This window comes from Lepidochelys kempii, chromosome 26 (assembly GCF_965140265.1).
Source record: "Lepidochelys kempii isolate rLepKem1 chromosome 26, rLepKem1.hap2, whole genome shotgun sequence".
In the NCBI taxonomy this organism is placed as follows: domain Eukaryota; kingdom Metazoa; phylum Chordata; order Testudines; family Cheloniidae; genus Lepidochelys; species Lepidochelys kempii.
Genome location: NC_133281.1, coordinates 976846 through 1004406, shown reverse-complemented (window position 1 = coordinate 1004406; position 27561 = coordinate 976846). Strand labels below are relative to the sequence as shown.

General features: G+C 43.3%; 1 protein-coding gene across 5 annotated transcripts in view; it reads right to left on the bottom strand.

The window, feature by feature from the left end:
- The window catches only part of ZMAT4 (zinc finger matrin-type 4), a 424404-nt gene that overhangs the window by 314131 nt on the left and 82712 nt on the right, over positions 1–27561 (bottom strand). For all 5 annotated transcript variants that reach the window (XM_073325308.1, XM_073325310.1, XM_073325309.1 and 2 more), the window contains exon 4: positions 11452–11608. In XM_073325308.1, the coding sequence (XP_073181409.1) occupies positions 11452–11608 (157 nt within the window). The remainder of the gene's footprint in view (positions 1–11451; positions 11609–27561) is intronic.

Genomic DNA, 27561 nt, shown 5'->3' with positions numbered 1-27561 from the left:
TACTAAGATCACACACCCTCCGTCTCACAGCAGGCGTCAGGGCAGCGGCTACTGACTCCAGTAACTACTGTTAGTGTCCTGTCCATCAGCAAACAGAGGGGGTCACATACACAAGTGTAACTGAACTTTATGACTCTCACTCAGAGGTAAAAAGAAAAGGAGTACTCGTGGCACCTTAGAGACTAACCAGTTTATAGCTCACTTCATCGGATGCATTCCTTTATATGGCCCAGCTGCCTTCTCTGAAGCACATGGAATGCATCCGATGAAGTGAGCTGTAGCTCACGAAAGCTTATGCTCAAATAAATTGGTTAGTCTCTAAGGTGCCACAAGTACTCCTTTTCTTTTTGCAAATACAGACTAACACAGCTGCTACTCTGAAACCTGTCATTCAGAGGTGAAGTTTTAGTTGCTTCTGGCAGCTCTTCCTAGGCAAGAGCTTTCTGCATGTCACCAGGAGCCTCATCTTGGTCTCCAATTCAGAGGGTGCAGAATTCTCTGTGCAAAAGCTAATAATTCCCAGCTTTGTAAACACAGTCATGTAGTTAGTTGTTTAATATCCAATATTTATGCCCACCTTCATTTGCATCTAAATTAGCTGAGGGTATGACCTTTCCCAACCCACCCACCCTCATATGCTTTGCATGGACTGGGCACAATATGCCCCCCTAAGCCTTGCTGGAGGCATGCCACACTACACACACTGTACTGTTCTGTACATTTCTTGCTAACTCCGTATATACAGTGCTGAGATGTTTCCAGCTCAGGTCCTAGACACTTTGGTGCTTTCTCCCACAGAAATATAGTATCGAGCTCTGCTCTCTCTTTTGAGCCTCACACAGTTTTTATTATGCAAGTAAAGGACAAAATTACTTCTCCAAAAAAACTCACAAGCAGGAGGCAGCGCTCAGGAGAGGCCAGATGGCATTTTCCTCATAAAATCACTTGTTTCTCAACAAATAAAAGCAATCTGTCTAAAAATTCAGTGCCTTGCATTCCAAAAGGACAAATAAACCTGTATAGGCACTGAACACAATCCAGATAAATGGCAGGAAAACAGTATGTGATCATGTAATTCAAGACTGCATTGTAATGCATACACACAAGAGGGCAGAGTTAAGGCCGCGAAGTGAAGCAATCAAAAATCAGGAAATGGGTTGCCTAATACGCTTAAGATTCTTTTAATGCAGTATTTTTGTTTGGAATTTTAATTAAATGAAGTGTAGCTTTCCTTGTGTATTATTGCCATACTAATAGTTTACCAGCTCACAATCCTCCCCTACTCTTAATAATCAGTGTCAATTACTGTCCAATGCCTTGAACATAGAATCATAGAACTGGAAGGGACCTCGAGAGGTCATCTAGTCCAGTCCCCCGCACTCAAGGCAGGACTAAGTATTATATAGAACATCCCTGACAGGTGTTTGTCCAACCTGCTCTTAAAAATCCCCGATGATGGAGATTCCACCACCTCCCTGGGCAATTTATTCCAGTGCTTAACCACTCTGACAGGAAGTTTTTCCTCATGTCCAACCTAAACCGCCCTTGCTGCAATTTAAGCCCATTGCTTTTTGTCCTGTCCTCAGAGGTTAAGAACAATTCTTCTCTCTCCTCCTTGTAACAACCTTTTATGTACTCTCAGTCTTCTCTTCTCCAGACTAAAGAAACCCAACTTTTTCAATCTTCCCTCATAGGACATGTTTTCTAGGCCTTTAATCATTTTTGTTGCTCTTCTCTGGACTTTTTCCAATTTGTCCACATCTTTCCTGAAATGTGGCACCCAGAGCTGGACACAATACTCCAACTGAGGCCTTATCAGCACGGAGTACAGCAGAAGAATTACTTCCATGTATAGCCTTAATTAAGTGCTAAGTACACGCTGGCCCTGCCTGCAGGGAAGCAGGTGCAGTTTGGAAAACCTTCTGCTCTCCATTCACTGGAACTCCTCCTTACTGCATTGTGCAAAGTTCAGGTAAAAAGTACTCCCTGTACAAATTGCTCTGTCTACTTACTGTACTCACACACTATATGCTCCACTAAAACCCTGATTATTCGTAGTATGTCCCAATCAAGGAGAATGGACTAAATGACACACAAGGCTAACCCAAAAGCAGAAGCCCATTCAGTTTTACACTATTTTGATGTTCGATGCTCTCCAGTGCAGAAGGTGGTGTGTGCACGTCTCAAAGATTCCAAGCTGTGTGGCTGTAAATTGCGGTGTCTGGGTGATTATTCCAATTCAGCCAAATCTTGGAGAGGTGTTTCATGCTTTCCCCACTCTAGCCCCATACACAAACTGTATCGGGAGAGTTGTTAGTGACTGACTTTTTTTTTTTTTTTTTTAAAGGGGAGTGCAAGTCTAAAACCTTCACCCATAAAATTATCCTCTATAGACTTATAAGATGAAATCTTTCTATTCTTATCCTTATTTTTGACCACTGGGATTATCCGCAATAACTGTAGAAGCATTTGGGCATCTGGCACTTTATAATAAAGAGTTATTACATGTCGAGATCCAGGAGTTCGAGTTATGAGGTATATTGGACATGCTCCCTGCCTAGGCCCCAGCTATAAAGTTAAATATGTCGGCTCCTTTGGCCAGGTTTGTCCTTGTTTATATGTTAGCTGCTGCCTTGAGGGGACTGGGGTGGCATAAGTTCACATAGCTGGTGGTGTCCTCAGGATTTATGTCTGCTCCACACTCAAGAATTATGACTGGAGCATACTATTCCCTTTGCTGCTGTGTTAGCTAAATGGGAGAGAACTCCAGATTGCATGTCAGAGCCTGTCTCACAAACTCTTCCTTCACTGATTTGCAGCGCATGCCAGTCAAAACATAATTAATGGGGAGTGGGCATTAGTGGGACTCGAATTTAGGCCTTTGTCTTTTCCATGAAGTGATCTTAGTAGTTAGGGATAAAGCAGCAATCACGCTCCCTCAAGCCACCACGTATTCTGTGCTACCAAAGCCCATAATCTCCATGGTATTAAGAGTTTAGTGTGGAATGTTCTACTCATTCCAAGAGCCGTTGGCTGCATCAGATGTGGAAGGAAAAGTTGTGAAGCCCAAAGGATTTCCCTCTGAGCTGCATTTTTAAATAGCGCTTTGTTTCTGTGTGAAGGGAGCATACTGAGCTACCAAACCAGAACTCCTCTAGCTCACTAGTGGTAGTGTTTTACCCTAGTCTGTGCTCACTTTGCATAGGTGTTCATGATTTCACCAGGTACATAGTGGTGAAGCATTAGTCCTCCTCTTAGTGATGCATTTGTAATGCAAAATCTATTTTTGTATTGTTGCATCACTTAGACCTAGTTTACAACTACAGCTAGGCCTGAACTATTGCCATATTTAACCACTAATTAATGAAACACATCCCCTATCTACTGGAACTCAGGATCTTCCTGAACAGAAATAAATGACAGCTGACTTCACTCCAAATGGGAATTTATCTTTTTAACGTACAGTACCTTCTAGCCAGAAACAGGACAAAATGTCATTCCCACAGTAGCAACATGAAAATAATTAACCCTAGCAAAAACTTCCTTCCTTTGACTTTGGTTCTACCGGTGCAACGTGTTATGTAGCTTATAACAGTCTGTCTTGCATTGTTTTTTGGTATTGGAGGGGCGTGAGGCAACATTTACAGTTAAACACTTCAGCACACTGGTGATGGACAACTGTTTCACTTATTTCTTGTGTACAACACTTTCTAATCACAGGACTACCTGCAAAGGCACTGAACTCCTCACCCTATCCAAGAGGAACTCAGGATAACAATACTAAGAAAGTAAGCACTCAGCTGCCCCATTACAAAAGGGAATTGTGGAAATACAGTTTCCCTCAGAAAAGAAGAAATTCCACAGATAAGGTTGACACTGAGAGCCTGTCTTCACTAATCGCTCCGGTGCTGCCGTACCATGCCGACGGAAGAGCTTCTCCCCTTAGCAGGTTTCAGAGTAACAGCCGTGTTAGTCTGTATTCGCAAAAAGAAAAGGAGTACTTGTGGCACCTTAGAGACTAACCAATTTATTTGAGCATGAGCTTTCGTGAGCTACAGCTCACTTCATCGGATCCCCTTAGCGTAGTCAATCCACCTCCCGGAGAGGCGGTCACTATGTCAACGGGAGAAGCTCTCCCATCAACATGGTGCTATCTAAGCGGGGAGGGGGAGAGGGGGGGTAGGTCGGTTATAACTACGTTGCCCAGGGGTGTGGATTTTTCACATCCCTGACCAACGTAGTTATACCGCTATAGGTCTGTAGCGTAGGCTTGGCCTGACTTTATAGTCACAACCAAATTCTGAGAGTTATTTTATTCCATCACTTTTAACAGATCTGAGACTGAAAACCTGAATCAGGCACCAATGGAGTGAAATGCCAAGGAAATTCTGTTCACGGTGGTTCCTGATGGGAGCGGAGTGCAGATCACGGCATCTCTAAAAATATGGGTGCCTTTGACGTTTTGCTGCATAGTATCATTTCTTACCCAGAATGGTGACGCTAGGTCCTCTACTGCACACCAACCATCACCTGCGGAGCCACTGCTCCGGAGACATGGCACTTCCTCAAACTATGATTCATCACCCACTATCCTACTCTGCTGGTGCCGGTGTGCCATTTTCCACCTTCCTGAAATAGCAGGTCCCAGCACTGGAATAAATGAGGGCAGCAGCTATTATTTTACCCACAATTCTCTGTTTTATAATTTGCACTGATGACTGAATGCAAGTTGACAGAAGATGCCAGAAATGACTAGAGAAATTAATCAGTAGTGTTGGTGACATGAAGCCTCTGAGGGCACCAGCATAACACAGCAAAAATGGGAAAGGATCAGGAATAGGAAAGGATCAGAAATATTTCACCACAGTGATAAGACATCACTTTTTCCAGTAATAAAAAAGCTTATTGTCAAATCACTCCTCAATCTTCTAACTGCTCCAACTGGGAAATGATATAAGATCAGCATTTTGTTAACTCTGAGATGATAAAATTCAGAAATATAATATTTCTGAAATACATTGAAAACTGACCCAAATTTTCTGTGATACTGAGTACACAGGAAAACCAGAATATCAAGTAGCAGTTAGCTCTCAAATCCAAGATACAATATGAGTTTGTGCAGAGACGCAGAATACATTGAAATGTATCTGCATTATTCCCATGGTCAGACAGGAAGATTGCTGTGTAATGAGTAATTGTTATTTAAAGCTATCAAGAAAAGCATCTAGATTACCAGATAGGAGTACCAGGATAATCCTTCTTTGCTGATAAAGCTGCTATGGCAAAGAATATTATACATGTAAGTGTGCTCACTGCTTGAACTATATAGGGCATACATTAGTCAAAATTGAGAATTTATGTAACTTCACACTGATCCAGAAGATCCTTACTAATTCAATAGAGAGCTCAAACAAGTCTGGATCTAGCATGAAAATCCATGCAAAAGGACTAAACCTCTCTCAGCTGTATTAAACAGCAGCGAAGAAAACAAGCTGGGCCCTAACACTACCTCGTTCACAAGGAAAAGTACTCACACTCATACGTAAGTCAGATTCATAGGGTCAAGACGGGCAAGTACTTGGATGGGAGGAGTCCAGGAGGGGAGGGGAGGGGAGGGGAGGGAGGGAGGGCAAAAACAAAGACCAGAAGTGGGTGTTAGAATACAGTAGGTGCACTTTGCCCTCGGAGTCAGTGCAGACCCAAAAGGCCAGGTCCGGAGGACCTCTCTTTCAGAAAAGAAGTCAAACAGAGCTTCTGATCATTAAAGCTCCCAAGATAATTTTTGAAAGAGCAGGGATATTACTTTGGTGTTCCAGCCAGTGTTCACAACAGGTGATGAGGAACAGAACTTTGGTAGCAGAGCTGGTAGAAAAAAATTCAGATTTTGGTGAAATGGTACACACTTTCAATTCTATTTTTTTTTTTTATAAATTGCCGTTGTTTTTCAACCAGCTCTAGAATCATCTCTCTGTAAATTTCCCTGACGTTTCGGCTGCACACATTAGTGTTCATTTTTGCCTCTAAACTTTGTTGTTGTTACTGAATGATTTAAACAGCTGCTACCTTCAATCCAGAGGTGGCTCCACATCTGAAGTGACTTATGTATAGCCAGATGTAGTTTATAAATTCTTTCATCTCTCAAGCATATCAACAATGCTAATTAAATTCTCATTATAGATATTTACATACAATGGTCCTATCAGTAGGACAAAAAGTAAGATTGCTTAATCTTAGCCCAAATGAAAAATTTTGGGGAAGTTTCATAATTTTTGGAGCATTTCTTAATGAGGGGACTATGAACAGTTTACCTATTTGTGGAGATTTTGTATTTTTATTTTTTTGTCCTATAAATTAAAAAAAGACTTTCATGCTAAAAGTTCAGTCTTGCAGTACACCAGACTCCAGCATGGACAAGTGCACACAATACATCTACATGTTAAAACAAAGAATTAGAACATTATGAATAGATTCATAGATTTTAAGGCATTGTGATCATCTAATCTGACCTCCTGTATAACACAGACCAAAGAATTATGTACAGGTACTCCAGTACCGAACCCATTAACCTTTGTTTGAGTACAGCATATCTACCAGGCAGGCATCCAGTCGTGATGTGAAGATACCAAGGGTTGGAGAATCCACCACCTCCCTTGGTATTTTGTTCCTATAGTACATTTAGTAGAGATGGCCCATATAGCAGCAGATATTATTATGGTGTGCTCCAGGTGACTGCAAATGTTTTCATGTGTACATGCTGCACTGTGCATTGCCATCCCTGTAGTTCCTAACTTTGCAGACCAAAAGATTTCATCAATCTCATGGCTGGAGGGAAGAAGTTTAATGAGACAGTCTCTTTTAACCCCTCCATTTATATGCCTGTAAAGAACTTGCAATTTTTAAACTTGAGAGAGTTCTGTTCAGCACACTTTGATTTTCCATGTTTATATTCATCCCAGGATGAAAAGTCTAGTCACAGTGGGATGAAAGCGAAGGAGAAGCAACTGATGCATATAAACAAGTACGCTTACTGGTCTGAAGAGTGCTAATGTTGATGAATTTTTAAGGCTAAGCAGTTTTGGGCCTGGTTAATAGTTAGACGGGTGCCCAAAGGAGAATACTTGGTGTTTTAGACTTGCAAGAGCAATGGCTGTGCTCACCAATCTGGGGTCAGGGTGGCTGAGTCCCTACAACGCCAGCTGAAAGTCAATGGGGCCTGCAGGTGCTCAACACCTCTAAAATTGTACCTATTATATCTCTTCTTAATAACATTATACTTTGAAAGGGTTTCTATTTGATGTTTCCCCCCAGGAATCAGTGACTGGGCTGTGCAGATATGTGCAGTTGTGGGGGTGGGGGACTTGGGTTTCATTCAATCGTTCTCATCTTCCCTCTTTGGTGGAGAGTCTAGTGCTGTGGCTCTCAACCCTTCCAGGCTACTGTACCCCTTTCAGGAGTCTGATTTCAAGTTCCATCTCACTTAAAATACGAAAGTGTCAGAGCTCGCTATTACTGAAAACTTTCTTTCTTTCTCATTTTTACCATATAATTATAAAATACATCAATTTGAATATAAATATCGTACTTACATTTCAGTGTGATACTTCAGCCTGTTTTTCACTTGTGAGCCTTTTCTGAAGCCCAAGCCCCATGTAACTTTGTGGGGCCTCCTGTGGCATGGGGTCCCGGGCAATTGCCCTGCTTGCCACCCCCAATGACAACCCTGCACTTGCAATTCCCCCTAAACCTGGCCCGTGATCCACCTCGGGGCTGCAACCCCCAGGCTGAGAAACACTCATCTAGATGAGTTGAGTACCCCCGGAAGACCTCTGCATGCCCCCTGCGTAGACCCCTGGCTGAAAACCACTGGTCTAATGGACATATGCTCTGATTCAATCTGCAACCTGAGCTTTTTTGTTTAAAGAACGATCACTGCTTGAATTGTTACAAGCCAATGATTTACTTCTGAGTGGATTAAAATAATCCTACTATTAAATGCTCTTTTGCTTTCTATTTTCTTTCTCTCACAAAACATTTCAACTAAGATTCATCCCAGGATAGAATATATGGAAAAAGCCACTGGATCCTGGAGCATCCTCCAAGGCTGAGAGACACTCCTAAGTATCACTGAATAAAAGGGACCTACTGTCTAGAGAAAGGAGCAGAAAATAGGTGTCTGGAGCCAGTAATTCCACCATCAGAGTCAGAGGTAGCAGTTTCAATAGGAAGGTTGAGATGCGCGTAGGTTAAGTCTTCCTGGAACCACCTAAATCTTCCATAAAAATAGAGAAAAGTCTCTGGGGGAGCTCTTCCTGGAGCTGTTATAGGAAAACTCCAAGGCCAAGTCTCAGTTATGTATTTGTGCCCTAGAACTTGGGGCCACCCACTCCACAGAGCACACAGTTACCAGCAGATTTTTCTGTAAGCCTGCACTGAAATCACATTTGTTAATGCAATGTGAGTAATGCTTGGCAAATAGGCCTTGAGATGCTACTTCACACAACTGCCACACTCACAGCTGTCTATACGTGTCTCCTAGGACTCTTGAAAGCAGAATCTTTGAAGCAGCAGTCTGGAGTATGAGAGAGAGCCTCTGTTACATGGAGCACAAAGGAGCTGATCTCCATTCCAGCAGAGAAATCTCAAAAGAAACTGGTTCTGCAGGGAGCCCACATAAAAGCTGTTTTTAAAGGGGAGTGCTTGAGAACTCCTGGAGAAGGATGGCCACTGCTGATTAATATATTCCTATTGCTTAGATTCATCAGATCAAGTATCAAGAAGACTTAATGAATACTTGAGTTATTCTTTCCTAGTGATTACTACAACTGAAGAGCTCGTTACACAGAGAGATATGCAGCAAGGGGTGTGGGTGTAGTCCAGACTCAGCTCACTTGATTCAGATTAACAAAATTAAATGAAAACACAAAGTGAAATCAGGGCTCTTTACAGTGCTGCTTGAGACAGTGTTGTGGGTAATGTTTTCTCTTTACATAGGAGAGGTGCAGCATGGACAATACCACTGCAAGTTTCCACTACACAACCTCTGACCCCATTCTGGTAAGGTACTGTCAGTCTGGAGAAGTAACATCAGTCTCCATGTCCATTCAGTCCTTGACTAGTTAATTTATGGTGTGGGGGTTTCAGGTTTTTAAATACGAACATATGTTCATTAGGAACTGAAAAGACATCATGATTAGGCAGTTGGTGAGCTGAGACCATCGTCTATCATGCTGACCAATATTGTCACGTTGTTTCCTTCTCCTCATTGGTCTCCAGCTGTTGTTTCTTGTCTTATGCATCAGTTGGAAGTTCTTTGGGGCAAGAGCCATCTTTTTGTTCTGTGTTTGTAGAGCGCCTAGCGCAACGGGGACCTGGTCCATGACAAGGACTCCTAGGTGCTACTGTAATACAAATAATGAACAACAACAACTAATTTCACATTGGCCAGAAAACAGCTTATGGATTTGAACAGTTGACCTACATGTGAAGCACTCACATGGCTCAGAGAACAGATATTCACTCATTTATTTGAGGCTTGAGCCAAAGCTCATTGAGCTCAATGGGCTTTGTATCCAGCCCTTCAGGCTTACATCCTGGAGAACAAACCTGTGGAAGCTTGGAAAGTTCAAATATTTTCCCTACGAAGGCGTTTGATCTTTAAAAAGAAATTCTCACAGTCTAAAATATAAACAAAGGTATTCTTTCCACTGGTGCCTTTCTTAGCGTTACCCATAATTTGAGTCAAACTGCGATGCATGTCCTGAGGACAAAGGCCTGATACTGGCCTTCCAAGCAAGAAAGCAACTTTAAATCGAGTCATTATGCCATCTCATATCAGTTCTCTTAGCATTGGTAAGGGGTTAGAAGTCGTGGCACCCAAAGCTTGGGCAGAAACATAACAAGGTTGCAAATAACTTCCATGCCCAGTCTGAGTTCCCATATTCGGGTCCCAAACTACTCAGCAAAATTTTCAAAAGCACTTAAGTTACTTAGGAGCCTAAGTCCTATTGAAAAGGAATTGGACTTAGTCTCTGGAGCCACTTAGGTGCTTTTGAAATTTTTACCCATAGTGTCTTCTGACAGAAAGCTGCACCAGTTGGTCACCAAATGCCCACTGTATCTATTATATTTCTGTAATTTAATTGATGATGACCTGTAATGACTCCCTTCAGGAAGATATTCTTTAGTTAAAACAATGAGTAAGCCATAGTTTAAAAGTGATTCCCTGCTATTCCCCCAGGTAAAAGGAGTGACCATTCTTAAGCACAACAAGGAAGAGGATAAAAGACAAGTGCTATTTTATACTTCACCATCTACAGTCTGTAAAGCAAGAAAAATCTTATTTAATTATACCTAGGATTTACATCGGACCCATTAGATAGGGATATAAAATGCACAGCTAAATTTAAATTCCTTTCTAAAGGAACTGCTGCTGGTAGTAACAGTGAAATACATGACAGGTTTCAGAGTAGCAGCCGTGTTAGTCTGTATTCGCAAAAAGAAAAGGAGTACTTGTGGCACCTTAGAGACTAACCAATTTATCTGAGCATAAGCTTTCGTGAGCTACAGCTCACTTCACTGAATACATCCGATGAAGTGAGCTGTAGCTCACGAAAGCTTATGCTCAAATAAATTGGTTAGTCTCTAAGGTGCTACTAGTACTCCTTTTCTTTTAGTGAAATACATTGCACCTATCTCTAAGATTACAGCCCAACGTTAATGCCCGTTTAGTATCCAGTATCCTCTATCCGGATTGAATAGCAGTGGAAGTTCAGGTTCAAAGATTGTTAGAAGTTGAAAGGATTTTATGGATAGGAAAACAACAAGATGGCTAAATGATCTGATTCCAACATTTGTCTTTTCTGAATGTAAAAGTGAATGAGCCTGCATTATTGGAATCGCTGCAGAGAATGGCATGAATGCCATGTAGGCAAAAATCAAGAGGCCAGTGATCCAAAATGTTTTAAAGTCTAGATTTTCCTCTACAGTGAGAGCCGATTATATTCTGCTGTGTGCAGTAACTATAAGGGGTTAAACATATTAGCTGAGTTGACAAATAATTTCTGATAATGAAAGTGAATCTTGTCATTGGTTATGCATGCCTGGAGGAGACATTGTCTTCCGACGTGCAGACGATTTGCAGAAACATGGAAGCAGAGATAACACTAATATAAGGGCCAATGGTGTCTGATAAACTACTAATCTACGTGAACCAGACAGGCAATAATGGCATCAGCAGGTTTTTTTAAAAGGTTATTATGACAGCAAGAAAAATGAATAGCTGCTTCTGCTGATCTTTATTCGTTAGCTATCCCTTTACGTTCTCAATCGGCAGAGTCATTCGAGCTGCAGTGCACCCCAATCCTGCTTTGGTGCAGTGAATAGTCATAAAGCTGAATGGACAGCAGGTTCTGCTTTCTAATATCTCCTCATATTCATGGTCTCTGGACCTACCTGTGGCCTTTAGTGCTGGCTGTTCACCTAGCAACAGTTTTAACCTTTTGGCATGGATTTTGCCTTGGTAATGTGACTCGGCCACCACTGCCGAGGTGAAGGACATGTTACAGAGCGTGCAGCATTTGTTCTTGTCCACTGAGTCAGCGTCACTGCCCTGGATGGAGACAAAAGAAACAGAGATGTCAAGTAAAACTGGACAGACCTTTGCAGAGAAAGGGAAGAGCGAAATCCAGTTCTGTGATGTCACTGCAAAGCCACAACCACCCCAGAAATCCAGAGGGACTTTTCCCTTCCTTCGTTATCTGAAACGCACCCCCGTTTGCGGCCCAAGCATTAATTCTGCTTAATGAATTACTCCCCACTTCTGATGCTCCCTACCCCCGAGTGTTCCTGGAATGGATGACAGCACATCGCCTGCTTTAATACGAGTCCCAGTAGGCATGAGGCCTTGGATGCCCAAGGAGACCGTGGTATTACATGGTATATAAAACCATTCAGGCAACCGCTTAGCAGGCTCAAATGGTGGCTCAAAAAGGACGTGGATAGAATCTGTTCATCACCTCAGCCCTATCCAACCGTGGCCTCAAAGAAAGGCGACGCTGACAATTAAGTACATGCTCCGATGCCAGTTGCTTTGGGGCTCTCCCCATTGCTCCTTTGCTGTGGTAAGTCTCACGGGGTGTAACTCACTCCCTGCCAGTTATCAGGTCTCCTTCCCCCGCATACTTTCAAATGATCCCTCAAGAGGTTCCCTTTGTTGCTGGCTCCGTATTTGCTTTCACTGGCTATGGGGGACTGGGAAATAAGACAGATGGGTTGTTATAACAGAAGTTGCTTATTGGTCAAAGGGGCAGTCTCTTTTATAATGATTTTTAAGATGTGCCAAGGAGCAGCTAGAATGGGACAGGCCCCTCTTTAGAGGATGGGGGCAGAAAAATCAATCAGGCTAGGGGTTTCACCAGAGCCAATCCACCACATTCTAATGGGATTCGGGCACTTCACTCCTGCAGGCACCTCTGGAAATCACAGCCTAAATGTTTAGATTATTGCCCCCCTTTCTTTGGTGTGCTAGAGCCTGGGGCTGGGTGTAGGGGCACTAAAGGGGTTCCATTTAGCACCCCTTGCCTTTCTCCTTGCAGGGGGAGAGCTGCTGCAGACAGGAGAAGAATGCCTGCAGGAAGGCTGAGTGCTCTTCCCCCAGGCTCCTTTTGCTGATGGTTCCTTCTTTAGCCTGTGTTTATGAGGACTCTCTCCTGCCAGGTTTCAGAGTAACAGCCATGTTAGTCTGTATTCGCAAAAAGAAAAGGAGTACTTGTGGCACCTTAGAGACTAACCAATTTATTTGAGCATAAGCTTTGCTGTAGCCACAAGTACTCCTTTTCTCTCTCCTGCCAGTGGCTCGGCTTGGTTTCTGCCCAGCCTGCCCAGCAATGAACAGAGCCCCTCGGATCATCTGCTGGAAAATCACTAGAAGGTTCATTGTAATTTTAAATCTCCTCTGTTTTAATGCTGTGGCATACCGTGCCAAGCATTTCAGGCACAGGCCAGAGAGGGGATGGGGAAAAGACGGCTTTATAAAGGTGTCAGAGTAGCAGCCGTGTTAGTCTGTATTCGCAAAAAGAAAAGGAGGACTTGTGGCACCTTAGAGACTAACCAATTTATTTGAGCATAAGTTTTGCTGTAGCTCTCGAAAGCTTATGATCCAATAAACCGGTTCGTCTCTAAGGTGCCACAAGTCCTCCTGTTCTTTTTATAAATAAAATGACTACTGAACAATCAGATGGATGGCCGGCCACGTCTGCAGCAGTGGGTCTGCCAGGCAAAAGCACTGCCAGGCAAAGCAACACCTGGTAACTCTCATTACATTCTGTACGTACCAGAGATCAGACAGGGCCTTCAATTATTAATCAGAGATTAGTAAATTGGTAATTCAGGCTGGACTAAAAGTGAAGTCTTCTGTAGGGCCCCTACTGGACAGGCTAGAGCTAGGACAGTTTCCTTAACTAACCCAATGCTGGGAATAATATCGGAGATGCTCCAGAACAATTTCTCTGCTCTTTCCAGGTGCACAAAGGCAAACTCTTAGTTATCAACAGATGGGGAAATTCAGGAACTAGGATCTAGCTACGCGAGTCCCTCCACCCCCATTCCCAATAGACCATGTAGAGCCTGAGTTAGTGGCCGAACACATTCCGTTCCTGGGGTTTGGCTTATTGGTCACTCAAAAACAACAACACACACACCTCCTTGGCCATTTCCCTTCCAAAATCCCCAGTGCGCCTTAGTGCAAAGAATCATTTGCACCCTCTTCAGATCCTTGCTGAATCTAACTGACTGCACCATTGGCCAGCATTGCACGACACAGCACTAGCTCCCCTGACTCGTCCCGGAGAGCTCTGTTCAGTACATGAGCCATGGGCAACAAGCCCAGCAGGCCCATACAGCACTTATATTTTAAAAGGTGCTTTGGGGAAGTGCCAGGGCCTAGTCAGGGGTTCACAGACTGGCCTCATTTGTCCTCCAGCATCTCAGCTTTTTTAAAGAAATCTCTCATCTTGTGGCTGCAAAGAAACCCACACTAACGTGATCAGAGTGGGACCAATGCAGTGACGCCTGCTCAAGTTCACAGAGAGCCAGAAAAAACAGCTCTGAGTCACAAACTGCCCCATTCATCTCAATGGGGGCTAACTCAGATGCTCAATGATGATACTTTAAATGCCAACACTGATAACTATTTCACTGCTCAAAAGTCTAAGATTGAAGAGGAAGGATCATGTTATGAGGGACAATGGTTCTCCTGGCTTGTGGTGTGCTTGGAAAATATTAAATAATAATGTGGCATGATGAAGAAACATTTATAGTCCACTACTAATTGTGTCTGGGAATTTTGAGCTCCCATTCTGGTTGGCATTTGCAGAGAGAATTCCTGCAAAGAGTGTTGGACCATCCCCAGCATTTCATCTGTTGACAAGTACTGTAGAACCAGACTCGTATCTTCCAACAATTACCTACTACCAACTGCTAACAAGATAAACCTGAAGGCAAGACCAGCCTAATGGCACCTACTAAAGACTGGAATAACTGCAACAAAGCTTGCCCAGCAGGCCAACTACCAGCCAGGAAAAATCTGCTACTTTCTGCTTCTTCCCTTGTGGAAGGCGAACTTTTGAACTCTGCCTTGTGACTACTCAGATATGAAAAAGGATAACCACAAAGAGATGGGCTTTTTGCATGTGGTATGAAAAACATGCCTAGTAAACTGATGCTGCCAGAGACTCTTCTTCTAATACAGTGGGTTCTCAAACTGTGATCGGCTGCTCTGCCTGGAGGGGCCGGGGTGGTGGTGTCTATGGAACGAAACATATTTCTGCAAGAGTGATGCCTTGTGAGTGCTGTGGCAACAACCACGTGAGTCTGACACCCAGACTAAAAGTCACTTGCTCTTGCATAGGAGGTCCCCGTGCGTGCACAGCATTTCCATTATTTTTTCCAGAGTTGGTAATCTCTGTATTTTCATGAAATTGGGGAACAACAGATTCAGGTAAATGACTGTTTCAGACAAGCAGAAGACTCCATCAGGTTGGGGGATATATTTTCTAACGGATGGAGAGTTATTCTGCTACGCATCCAGAGGACTACTGCAGCCCTCAGGTCCTAAGAGCTGCACAGGACCCTGGGCTGTATGAAATAAGAGCACGTTGGAAGTGCGGTGGATCCTGGCTGCCGATTATCTGGTGTAGAGATCATCTCTGAAGTAATGCTCTACACTGGTGTAACTGGCCAGTGTCACTCAACGTACAGAAGCCATGCTGCCCCTTGGATGGAATGCCAGAGCTGAAAGATGTGTATAACTGCAGCTCCCCGCAATGGGCTCACCTACAAACAATATGAGCACCAATATACTGCTCCACAGGGGTGAATGCTCCATAAGTTACTGCTAATGATCTATAATCACTTCTGATTCAGCTCACTCTGTCCCTCTCAACCTACAGATGCAAGCTGTGTTTCCATGGCCAGCAGCCATGCAAATAACATTTTTGCTAAATTGAGCCCTTTAAAACAGAAATGTGCTTCTGGCCACCTTTTAGAATATAAGTGATAATTTATCCCAGGAATGTGATTTTTTTTCAGTGTGCTCTTTTTTAAAAAAAAAAATAATACCCCCCCCCCACACACACACACATATCACAGTGAAATGCATACATGTGCTGGGCCCCTACTGCTCTGAGCCAGTAAAGGTCTGTAGGACAAGTGCATCCAGAAGGCCTAATTTGTATTTCATGAATAATTAGGAAGCCACATCAAGAAGATTTGAGAGATTATAAACATGCATTGTAAATACAAACTGCTGAAATTCCTGCAGGACACAGAGACAATCTAACCTTGCTGGAGATCCCCGTCCATTCGCTGCATTCAGCGCTCCTCTTTCCTTATATTCCTGTCCCCTGAGAGTTTCCCCCTGCCCCAGCCATGTGCCCCTTACAGCTGCAGCCAGTGCCTCTGGCCGTGATTATGGAAGAGTCCCTACAACAGAATAGCCTAATGGGGGACAACGCCAGGTCCGAAGCAAACATTGAAAAAAACTGCTTTAGTTTCTGTTGCGGGAGCTTTTAGAGTAACAGCCGTGTTAGTCTGTATTCGCAAAAAGAAAAGGAGGACTTGTGGCACCTTAGAGACTAACCAATTTATTAGAGCATAAGCTTTCGTGAGCTACAGCTCACTTCATCGGATGCATTCAGTGGAAAATACAGTGGGAAGATTTATGTACACAGAGAACATGAAACAATGGGTGTTGCCATATACACTGTAACAAGAGTGATCACTTAAGGTGACCTATTACCAGCAGGAGAGCGGGGGAGGAGGGGGTGAGAACCTTTTGTAGTGATAATCAAGGTGGGCCATCATGGCAGTGACCATGAGATGGTCGAGTACAGGATCCTGACACAAGAAAGAAAGGAAAGCAGCAGAATACAGACCCTGGACTTCAGAAAAGCAGACTTTGACTCCCTCCGGGAACTGATGGGCAGGATCCCCTGGGAGAATAACATGAGGGGGAAAAAGAAAAGGAGGACTTGTGGCACCTTAGAGACTAACCAATTTATTAGAGCATAAGCTTTTGTGAGCTACAGCTCACTTCTTCAGATGCGTTGCTCCTTTTACGCTCCCCAAGGTGTCTCATCCCACTGTGCCTGAGGTGAGAGGAATAAGCAGTGTGGTGATGCACACAGCAGCTCTTAGTGCTGGATGCAGACCATTTAGCAGGGAGCAGACCACTCTGATTGGAGAGGAAAGGTACCAGAGGCAAACGGCTGCTCTGAAGGACAGCAAGCAGCAGGCCCTACAAGAGAGGGATGAGCCAGCCTTGGGTACGCGGGGTGTGGAGTGGCAAACTGATATGCTGGAGGATGAGAGGGACAGGCTTCAGTTCCGGGTGACTGAGAGGAAGGGAGCTCGGGGAAGAGAGAGAGCGAGCAAGCCGTTTTTCTTGGACAGCAGCCTGAGGAATGGAGAGCCAGAGAGGCCGTCAGAAAAGCAGACTGGCAAGGGGTGATGGAAGAAATAAAGGTTCTAAAGGGGCATGAAGTGGGAACCCAGATGATGCCTGCCGGGAGGTGGGCACCCAGACGATGAGCACTGGGCAAACAAGGACAGCGTGGTGGGTAGCTTCATCTCCTTCTCAAGGTGCATGGAAGATGGCCAGCCCTGGGGAGGGGGAGAGAAAAAATAGTACTCCCTCAGCTAGAACTTGCCCTGGAGCGACCAAGGCTTTTTTTGGTGAGAGGAGTGTAACAGGGAGGCTTGCTCCTCGAGAGCTGATTAGTGTTTGCTGAGTTCCAGTTATCGCCAATACTTTTGTGCTGATTATACAGTGTCTCCATTATACTTTCAGAATTCTTCTGTAACACTGTACTTTGAAGGATTGTAGTTTCTTTACTTCAATGTCCGTGTTTCACCGTCATAATTTAACATAGCTCAAATGTAAATTTAAGAGTCAGAATTTAGTCTTCAGTTTTGTGTCCCTTCTAATCAAAAATGTATACTTCCAAAATGTCTCTTTCACGCTCTCTGTTCTGGTTCTGATTTCAGCACCCAATCTTCCATCATGATGCTTCTTAAGTAGCAATAATTTCTCACTTGCTGTACAGCTATGTGGTTCACTGGAATCTTGCATACCACCATAGTTTTGTCTTGTCCACATTCAACATGAGAGGATATATAATCTCCACTAACTTCATCAGGCCTTCTTCTGAATCAGCTGACAACAGTGTCATCTGCATAGTGAATGTTATTCCCCTATTTTCCATTCATCTTAATATAGTCTTCTGTTTCTTCGATTAATCACTCACTATAAATGTTGAATAAAGTGACATTATACAACCTTATCTCACTTCTCTCTTGATCTCTATTAGATTTTCATTTTCATCTCCCATTATAATCACCTTCTGATTGCAGAATAATTGTTTTTTCACTTGGAGTTTGTATCCACCAGTCCCTACAGATCTTAATATATTAAGCAATTTGTAATTGTGGATTCTGGCAAATGCTTTTTGAAGTCAATGAACAGAAATATATTGTTTTCCTCATTTCAATTGATCTTTCTAATATGAGCTTCAAGTTCATAATGGTATTTATTTTGCCCTTTCTTTGTTTGAAGCTATATTGTTTTTCGCTTATTTTCTTATCAGTCTTTCCGGGTAGTCAGTCTTGAACAACTTGCAAAAATATCGGAGAGTCATGCAATACCAGGCTGATTATGAATTGTAAAGACTGCAGAAGTGTTCTTTTTTGGGGGATTGGGATAGCGTGGGGTTGTAAAATATTCTCGCAAATCTCCCGTCTCAAACATATGCTTTTTTTGCCTCTGTTTTCACTAACAAGGTCAGCTCCCAGACTGCTGCGCTGGGCATCACAAAATGCGGAAGAGATGGCCAGCCCTCTGTGGAGATAGAGGCGGTTAGGGACTATTTAGAAAAGCTGGACGTGCACAAGTCCATGGGGCCGGACGAGTTGCATCCGAGAGTGCTGAAGGAATTGGCGGCTGTGATTGCAGAGCCACTGGCCATTATCTTTGAAAACTCGTGGCGAACCGGGGAAGTCCCGGATGACTGGAAAAAGGCTAATGTAGTGCCAATCTTTAAAAAAGGGAAGAAGGAAGATCCTGGGAACTACAGGCCAGTCAGCCTCACCTCAGTCCCTGGAAAAATCATGGAGCAGGTCCTCAAAGAATCAATCCTGAAGCACTTGCATGAGAGGAAAGTGATCAGGAACAGCCAGCATGGATTCACCAAGGGAAGGTCATGCCTGACTAATCTAATCGCCTTTTACGATGAGATTACTGGTTCTGTGGATGAAGGGAAAGCAGTGGATGTATTGTTTCTTGACTTTAGCAAAGCTTTTGACACGGTCTCCCATAGTATTCTTGTCAGCAAGTTAAGGAAGTATGGGCTGGATGAATGCACTATAAGGTGGGTAGAAAGCTGGCTAGATTGTCAGGCTCAACGGGTAGTGATCAATGGCTCCATGTCTAGTTGGCAGCCGGTATCAAGTGGAGTGCCCCAAGGGTCGGTCCTGGGGCCGGTTTTATTCAATATCTTCATAAATGATCTGGAGGATGGTGTGGATTGCACTCTCAGCAAATTTGCGGATGATACTAAACTGGGAGGAGTGGTAGATACGCTGGAGGGGAGGGATAGGATACAGAAGGACCTAGACCAATTGGAAGATTGGGCCAAAAGGAATCTGATGAGGTTCAATAAGGATAAGTGCAGGGTCCTGCACTTAGGACGGAAGAACCCAATGCACAGCTACAGACTAGGGACCGAATGGCTAGGCAGCAGTTCTGCGGAAAAGGACCTAGGGGTGACAGTGGACGAGAAGCTGGATATGAGTCAGCAGTGTGCCCTTGTTGCCAAGAAGGCCAATGGCATTTTGGGATGTATAAGTAGGGGCATAGCGAGCAGATCGAGAGACGTGATCGTTCCCCTCTATTCGACATTGGTGAGGCCTCATCTGGAGTACTGTGTGCAGTTTTGGGCCCCGCACTTCAAGAAGGATGTGGATAAATTGGAGAGAGTCCAGCGAAGGGCAACAAAAATGATTAGGGGACTGGAACACATGAGTTATGAGGAGAGGCTGAGGGAGCTGGGATTGTTTAGCCTGCAGAAGAGAAGAATGAGGGGGGATTTGATAGCTGCTTTCAACTACCTGAAAGGGGGTTCCAAAGAGGATGGCTCTAGACTGTTCTCAATGGTAGCAGATGACAGAACGAGGAGTAATGGTCTCAAGTTGCAGTGGGGGAGGTTTAGATTGGATATTAGGAAAAACTTTTTCACTAAGAGGGTGGTGAAACACTGGAATGCGTTACCTAGGGAGGTGGTAGAATCTCCTTCCTTAGAGGTTTTTAAGGTCAGGCTTGACAAAGCCCTGGCTGGGATGATTTAACTGGGAATTGGTCCTGCTTTGAGCAGGGGGTTGGACTAGATGACCTTCTGGGGTCCCTTCCAACCCTGATATTCTATGATTCTATGATTCTATATTCTTCATTACCTCTAACAGGGCTTTCAAGCCTTCATCCTCTATGCTTTTTAACAATTCAGCCAGTATTCAAACACAATCTAGCACTTTTCTATTCGGAAGTCACTGCTGCCTTGATTTCTTTATCCATTATTGGCAGGTTTACTTGACCGATCTCTAAATTGAGATTTTTCAGGCCTACCACCATATAGTTCCTTGATATATTCTCCCTATCGTTCATTCTTGTCTTTAGGATCCATCAAACATTGCACATTTTTGTCCTTAAGTGTTGTATCGATCACCTTTTTTCTGTAATTAAAAGTTTCTTACCTCACTTGTTCCTTCTCTTTAGTCAATTGTTCAATGTCTTTACATTTCTCATTCAACCATTCGAACTTTGCTAATCTGCATTTTTTCTTTATCATTCTATTTAGTCTTCAATGTTCTTCTCTTTCCATTATTGATCTTTGTGCTTTTACTTTCCTTCTTTTGTCCATCAGAGCAATAATTTCATGTGGTATCCAAGGGGGTTTTCTTAGCTAGTAACTTCTTCCCACACATTTATCTGCAGCTTCTCTGATAGCATCTTTCAGATGTACTCAAGTCACTGGGTCTTTGTTTTCATGAATGATATGCAACACTTCTTCTTGGTAATGACTTTGTATCTCCTGATTCCTCAGAGCTTCAAGGTTCCAACCTAGATAATGTTTAGCTTTCCGTACATTTTTTCAGGTTGATATTCAGTCTCATCAATACCAATCTATAATCTGATCCACAATTTGCACTTGGCATAACCTTAACCTTCCTAACCCCATTTCTATAACTATGGTTGATTGTGATAGATTCTCTTCAAGATGAGTATTGCAAATAATGAGGTCATCTTTCTCACAAAATTCCATTAATCTTTCTCCTCTGTCATTTGTTCCACTAAAACCAAATGTGCCAACTGTCACAGATATCCTACCCCTTCCTACTTTTGTGTTCCAGTCTCCCATAAGAATTACCACTCTGTCTTTTTTTCCCCCATCACTCATTTCCATTGCTTTTTCTATGTTTTCACAGAATTGTTGGCCATCATCATCAGAATCTGCAGTTCTTGCGGCATACACTTCAATATCATCTTTTGGATGTGCTTTTATCATAATCATCATTACTGTTTGATAGATTCACTTATTCAATCCTTCCAGCTACAGTCCTACTTACTATAATTACCATTCCTTTCCTACTTTGCCATCCACCTGCACTAATAACTCTGTATTCTTTGCCACTCGTAATGCTTATGACAAAGTCATCTTGACCTCTCCAGAACATCTCACTCACTTAGTCCCATTATTCTGATGTCTAGCCTTTGCATTTCTCTACATATATTGGCTAGCTTCCCAGGTTAAGCCAAGCTCTTCGCTTTCCACCTGGAGACCCCTGCAGTCACCAAATTTCACACATCTGGCCATGCAGGGCACCAGCTGGTGCTGAGGGCCAGTCAGATTGCATGGCAATTGAGGAATACTCGCATTCCTCAATGCCATATAGACTTTAGGGTGCTGTGAATGTTTACCATTATAAAACAATTACATAATCATCTGTGCCAAGAATCTTTTGCTTATATACAGTGAGAATTAAGCATTTAACAGTTCCCAAACATCCATCTCTATCCATATGGTTTCTTATTCAGGCACTGACCACCAGGATCTCTCTCAACACCTATTTTTATTTTTTCGTCCTACGGTTCTGAGCAGGCTGCACCTGAAGCCTCCACAGAGAGTGTGTCCTGACTTGTATTATGGCTGCATCACTTTTCAGGTGCAGTACCCGCCTACTCTCATTTTTCGGTCTCTCAATTGATATTTCACACTATTTGTCTTCGGTGTATTTAAAGGAGACAGTAGGTTTAACAGCAGGGAGCAGAGCCAATACCATGCAAGTTGAGGGTAGGGAATAATTGTCCATCACTACTGGTGAATGGGTGGAGAAAAATGTTCCCAAACAACCCAAAGGCTAAACTTCGCTCACACAACCAATTTGGCAGATACTTAAGAACAAACACACACTTTCATAGCTATTGGGTTTGCTGTCAACAATTTACGAACAGGGCTGCATTTGTCGTATTAGTCATAACGAATATTTGAGTCAGCACCATAAGGAAACGTGAGGAGTGCATTTAGAGCTATACACAGTTGGCCAGATTTTCAGAAAAGCTCAGCATGCTGGGTTGGCTGCTTATTTAAATGCCTAAATAGGATCAGAACTCTATTGAAAATCTGGCCCTATTTGGAGCAAGAACTTTCCAACAGCCAGGGAATCTGCCTCTTTCTTTTGTTTATCCCACCTGAAATCAGTGGAAAGCCATTATTTAAACTGCACTTCTCTTCCAGCTACCCTGTGTTCCTGCGAGTATGCATGCACAGCTGTTCACAGTGAAGTCATAACAAAACAGGGTGCCCAGAATCAAGCCATATACAAACCTGGATTCTTTCACCCCATGAATCATTAGGCAATGCTGCCAGTGCAGTAATATGTTAGGAGACGTGTGCCAAGCTCTCCAGACACCTCATGAGCTTAGGTCTCTCTTGCACTAAGTGGCATTTTTATTCCCTGTGATTATACAGAAACTGAACATGAACAGATACTTTGACAAAAACTAATGGTTGCTATCTAGATCACTGAAATGTTGGGCGCCAAGACAAGAGCAGTTCAAACACACGAAGTGGGACAGAGACAGATAAATAAGGCTGCTTGACAATAAAAGATCTGAACGAGGCATGAAATATACTAAAGCCACTTATTAGTATTCCTAAAGAAAACAACGTTTCTTGACTGTGATCTGCATTGACTATAATGTAATCTTTTCATTTATTTAAAATGAAGACTGTCTGATTAGAACTTGGAAGACTTACAGCTTTAGCCTGCTCCTGGAGGCAACTTGACCGATTGCCCCCTAGAATATGCAGTTTTCCAAATGTGTGTATGTGTATTTATTGTCTAGGCTCATTCACTCTGCAAACTGGTCCAGTTTGGCCCCCAACCCACAGTAAATATCCCTCTAGCAGTGAGCCATCTGGAGACAGCATTGTGCACTTCTTTACTCTACTGTTCCTTCAGCAGATGGTACATACTCACCATTGACAAGAGTTTCACTTATGAGCTGCAGTGAAACAGTCTGGATTTTAGCAATTGCTGTCCTGGGGAGTGTGTTGGATGGGTTCATTAAAAAGGAGGAAGGTTTCCGCCACTGTCCTTATCTTCTTTTATTAGAGAACTCCTAATATAGCAGCACAGTCAAGGTGGTGACCAAGGTCCCGCTGCCTGCCCTACTTTCAAACCCACTCCAACATTGCCAAAGAAAAGCCCAACAATAGCATTTAATTTGGATGCACCATCACTCTTCTTGTATGCAAAAATAAGGGACAGCCAGTCCCCACAACTAAACTCTTGGCTTCCTTTATGCTGTGGAGTGTAATCATTATAGAACTACATGGAAGTGTTTATTATCCCCAAATTTTAAACTTACAGTGTGATATTCACACCGGTGCAGAGGGCCAGAGCAAGACCCATATACCATTCTAGTTCCAGTTCAATCTGTGGGTTGAATGAGATTTAACTGGTGTATTAGCCTTGTGCTGATCATTTGCATAGGGGTGATTTTTATCGAAATTGCTCCTTTATATGCAGAAAAAGCCATTTGTGGCTTCAAGTGTTGACTACTCTTGGGAGGGTGGGAAGCGGGGAGAGAGGAGAGGTTTTCAAAGGCTTAAGGGGCAGTTAGAAGCCAACTGAAAATCAGTGGGAGTTGCGTTCCTAATTCGCCTTTGTGACTTTGAAAATCTCCTCCTTATATACTGTCTAAGGAATACAAAGCCCACATTTGTTAACTGCATCAAGCCACTGCATTAAATAATTGTAATGGAGGGTGAAATTAAGGAAAAGAAAAATTCAGGCTGAATATCTGGAAATATTGGGGGCTGCAGATTAGTCTTCCACGGAAAGTGGCAGAAGTCCAATTGTTTTTGATATTTAATACTATCGGGGACAGCCCTGCAGGAGGATACATTACAGCAACAGCAGCCAAATAAGATTTTTCCATCTCCAATCTAGATGATCTTGTGCTGCTCCAAGGGGCACAGACTGGAATAGCATTAACAGAAGAAAGAGTGACTGCAGCATTCAATAAGAGAGTTATTTTTAAGTTGCTATGTTCCCACTGGGTGTAGTTCTCTTGCCTGGCAGAAATATTTACTGCTGCAAGTACACCACAATGACCCATTAATAGTATTGTTAAAGGCATGAGAATGTGCAGAGTTTATTAATTAACCTAAATAGGGATCCCAGTGCTTTTCAAAAGGGTTTAATGGGAGACCTCTCCATTTCTGTCCCAGCCAGCATGCCCCTCCACACAACACATCTTGCTAGACTAGCTTCTAGCTCACTTCTTGTCAAGCAAAGCGTGACCAAAATATAAATCAGTCATTTTCAAGAGCCATGCAGTTCTGTTCTATCCAGACCTACTGGCATTATGCACTGATTAAATTCAGATGATGAATTCCTCCTTGCAATATCTTTGCCATGCAGTGCTGGTGGTTTTGCTAGAATATTTAAGTTTGTGTTGTAGGGAAACTCGGGATGTTGGACACCTACTGTAAATGACTACGTTTCCATCTACAGCCAGTAAGCCAGCAGCATGTGCATTTTGTCACAACCAGCTACAACAGCAAAAAAGCATGTCCATTTTCAACACTAGAAACGTTCACTGTCCATCCAGACACTTGTGAATCAGGTAAGAGGAACGACAGCAGCAGGGAACAGCAATGTGTTTGTGCAGCTCACACCTAGACCATCTATCAGCTTCCTTTTCATCACAAAGAGCCATTGGGAAAGGGACTATGTCCACACTACAGCCCTTACTGGGGCACAGCTGTACCGCTGCAGCTCCGCGGCTGGAAGGTCTGCTGTGCGGCCGCTCTGTGCCGACAAGAGTGCGCTCTCCTGTCGGCATAATTAAACCACCACCTCTGCGGGGCGGTAGCTATATCAGCAGGCGAGCATCTCCCTCCTGCAGGTTTCGGAGGAGCAGCCATGTTAGTCTGTATCCGCAAAAAGAACAGGAGGACTTGTGGCACCGTAGAGACTAACAAATTTATTTGAGCATAAACTTTCGTGAGCTCCAGCTCACTTCATCACTTCACTTTAATTAATCTAAATCAGTTGTAGCCCCTAGGGGAAATCCCACAGAAGTATATTTTCTACTCTGAGTGCAATTCACACTTCTGTTAAGTGGGATTCAAGATATTTTACATGTATTCGAAGAGGAATTACTTGAAAGTCAAGTGCACAGTGAAAAATGCTCAGAATTCATTGATCATCAGTGGCTGCAATAGATAAAGAACCACCCCTTGAGCTCTTGTCTGACAACCTTATACACTGAGGTGTTTATGAACTTGGGTCTGTGTGCATGTGTGTCTGCCCTATGCTTTAAGTTGTTTGCAGTGTTGTTGTAGGCGTGTTGGTCCCGGCATATTAGAGACAAGGTTGGGGAGGGAATATCTTTTATTGGACCAACTTCTGTTGGTGAAAGAGAAGCTTTTGAGCCACACAGAGCTTCAGGTCTGGAGAAGGTACTCAAAGTGTCACACCTAAATAGGAGGTGGAAAAGATAGTTTAGCACAAGTAGTTAACACATTCTAAAGGACCAAAAGTGGTCCATTAACACCTCTGCAGTCACAGGACCAAAAAAAGGGGGCTTAGTGTGTTACAGATTGTTGTAATAAACCATAAATCCAGTATCTTTATTAAGACCACAATTTTTAGCTTCTAGCGAAGTTATGAATTTAAGTTTCCAGGCTCGTCTTTTCATGGCGTTGTGCCATTTTCCTTTGAGGATGAGGACTGAGAGATAAGATATGGAGTAAATGTTCTGTGAAAAGTGTTTGCCCAGGGGTGATATGGTGTCCAATAAAAGATAGTACCTGGCCGAGCTTGCCTCTGTGCTTCAGTGACATTGTTTCATTTCAACCCGCTTTCACAAATGGCATGGAGTTTAAAAAACCACCTCAAACTGTAGGCATCTAACTTACACTGTATTCACAACGTCAGCGCTTTCTTTTTCATGGATTCTCAGATCACAAACTTTTTTTTTTTTTTTAAACTGGCCACTAAAGTTTTTGGTTGAGAGTTTCAAAGCCTACTGGGGAATTCAGTCACACAGCTCCCATTAATTTCAAATGGGAGTTGTATAGCTAAATCCCTAGTTGACTTTGAAAGTCTCAACATCCATGCATAATGTAAACACACCTTCCCTGTTAATTTCCTCTATCCATTTTTCTTATGTTTATAATGCTAATAAGCACCAGCAGTAGGGGAAATGTTTTGGCTAAAGCATTATTAATTAAATATACAAGTCTGCAGCATTTTGTCAGTAGCATTGCCTTCTTTATTTCCTCCATAAGGGTAAATTCCCTGCACAAAAAAAGTGTCCAGATGCTCAGAGGCTTGCTCTAACCCTGAGGGATAATTATTCCTTTTGTCACTTTGTCAGGAGATGGTTGTGTGTGTAAACAGATGGGCTAGACGGACCTGATCCAGGTTCCTTTCACCATTGGTTCAGTGACATGAAGATGATATGCTGGAGGGTAGGGATAGGATACAGAGGGACCTAGACAAATTAGAGGATTGGGCCAAAAGAAATCTGATGAGGTTCAACAAGGACAAGTGCAGAGTCCTGCACTTAGGACGGAAGAATCCAATGCACCGCTACAGATAGGGACCGAATGGCTCGGCAGCAGTTCTGCAGAAAAGGACCTAGGGGTGACAGTGGACGAGAAGCTGGATATGAGTCAGCAGTGTGCCCTTGTTGCCAAGAAGGCCAATGGCATTTTGGGATGTATAAGTAGGGGCACAGCGAGCAGATCAAGGGACGTAATCGTCCCCCTCTATTCGACATTGGTGAGGCCTCATCTGGAGTACTGTGTCCAGTTTTGGGCCCCACACTACAAGAAGGATGTGGATAAATTGGAGAGAGTCCAGCGAAGGGCAACAAAAATGATTAGGGGTCTGGAACTCATGACTTACGAGGAGAGGCTGAGGGAACTGGGATTGTTTAGTCTGTGGAAGAGAAGAATGAGGGGGGATTTGATAGCTGCTTTCAACTACCTGAAAGGGCGTTCCAAAGAGGATGGATCTAGACTATTCTCAGTGGTGGCAGATGACAGAACGAGGAGTAATGGTCTCAAGTTGCAGTGAGGGAGGTTTAGGTTGGATATTAGAAAAAACTTTTTCACTAGGAGGGTGGTGACGCACTGGAATGCGTTACCTAGGGATGTGGTGGAATCTCCTTCCTTTGAGGTTTTTAAGGTCAGGCTTGACAAAGCCCTGGCTGGGGTGATTTAGTTGGGGATTGGTCCTGCTTTGAGCATGGGGTTGGACTAGATGACCTCCTGAGGTCCCTTCCAACCCTGATATTCGAGGATTCTATGATAGGATTATGTTTATTCCCCCACCCCCCACTGCTCCTCGGACATTCCTGTTAACTGCTGGAAATTGCCCACCTTGATTATCACTACAAAAGGTTTCTCCCCCAGCCCCCCCACTCCGCTCTCCAGC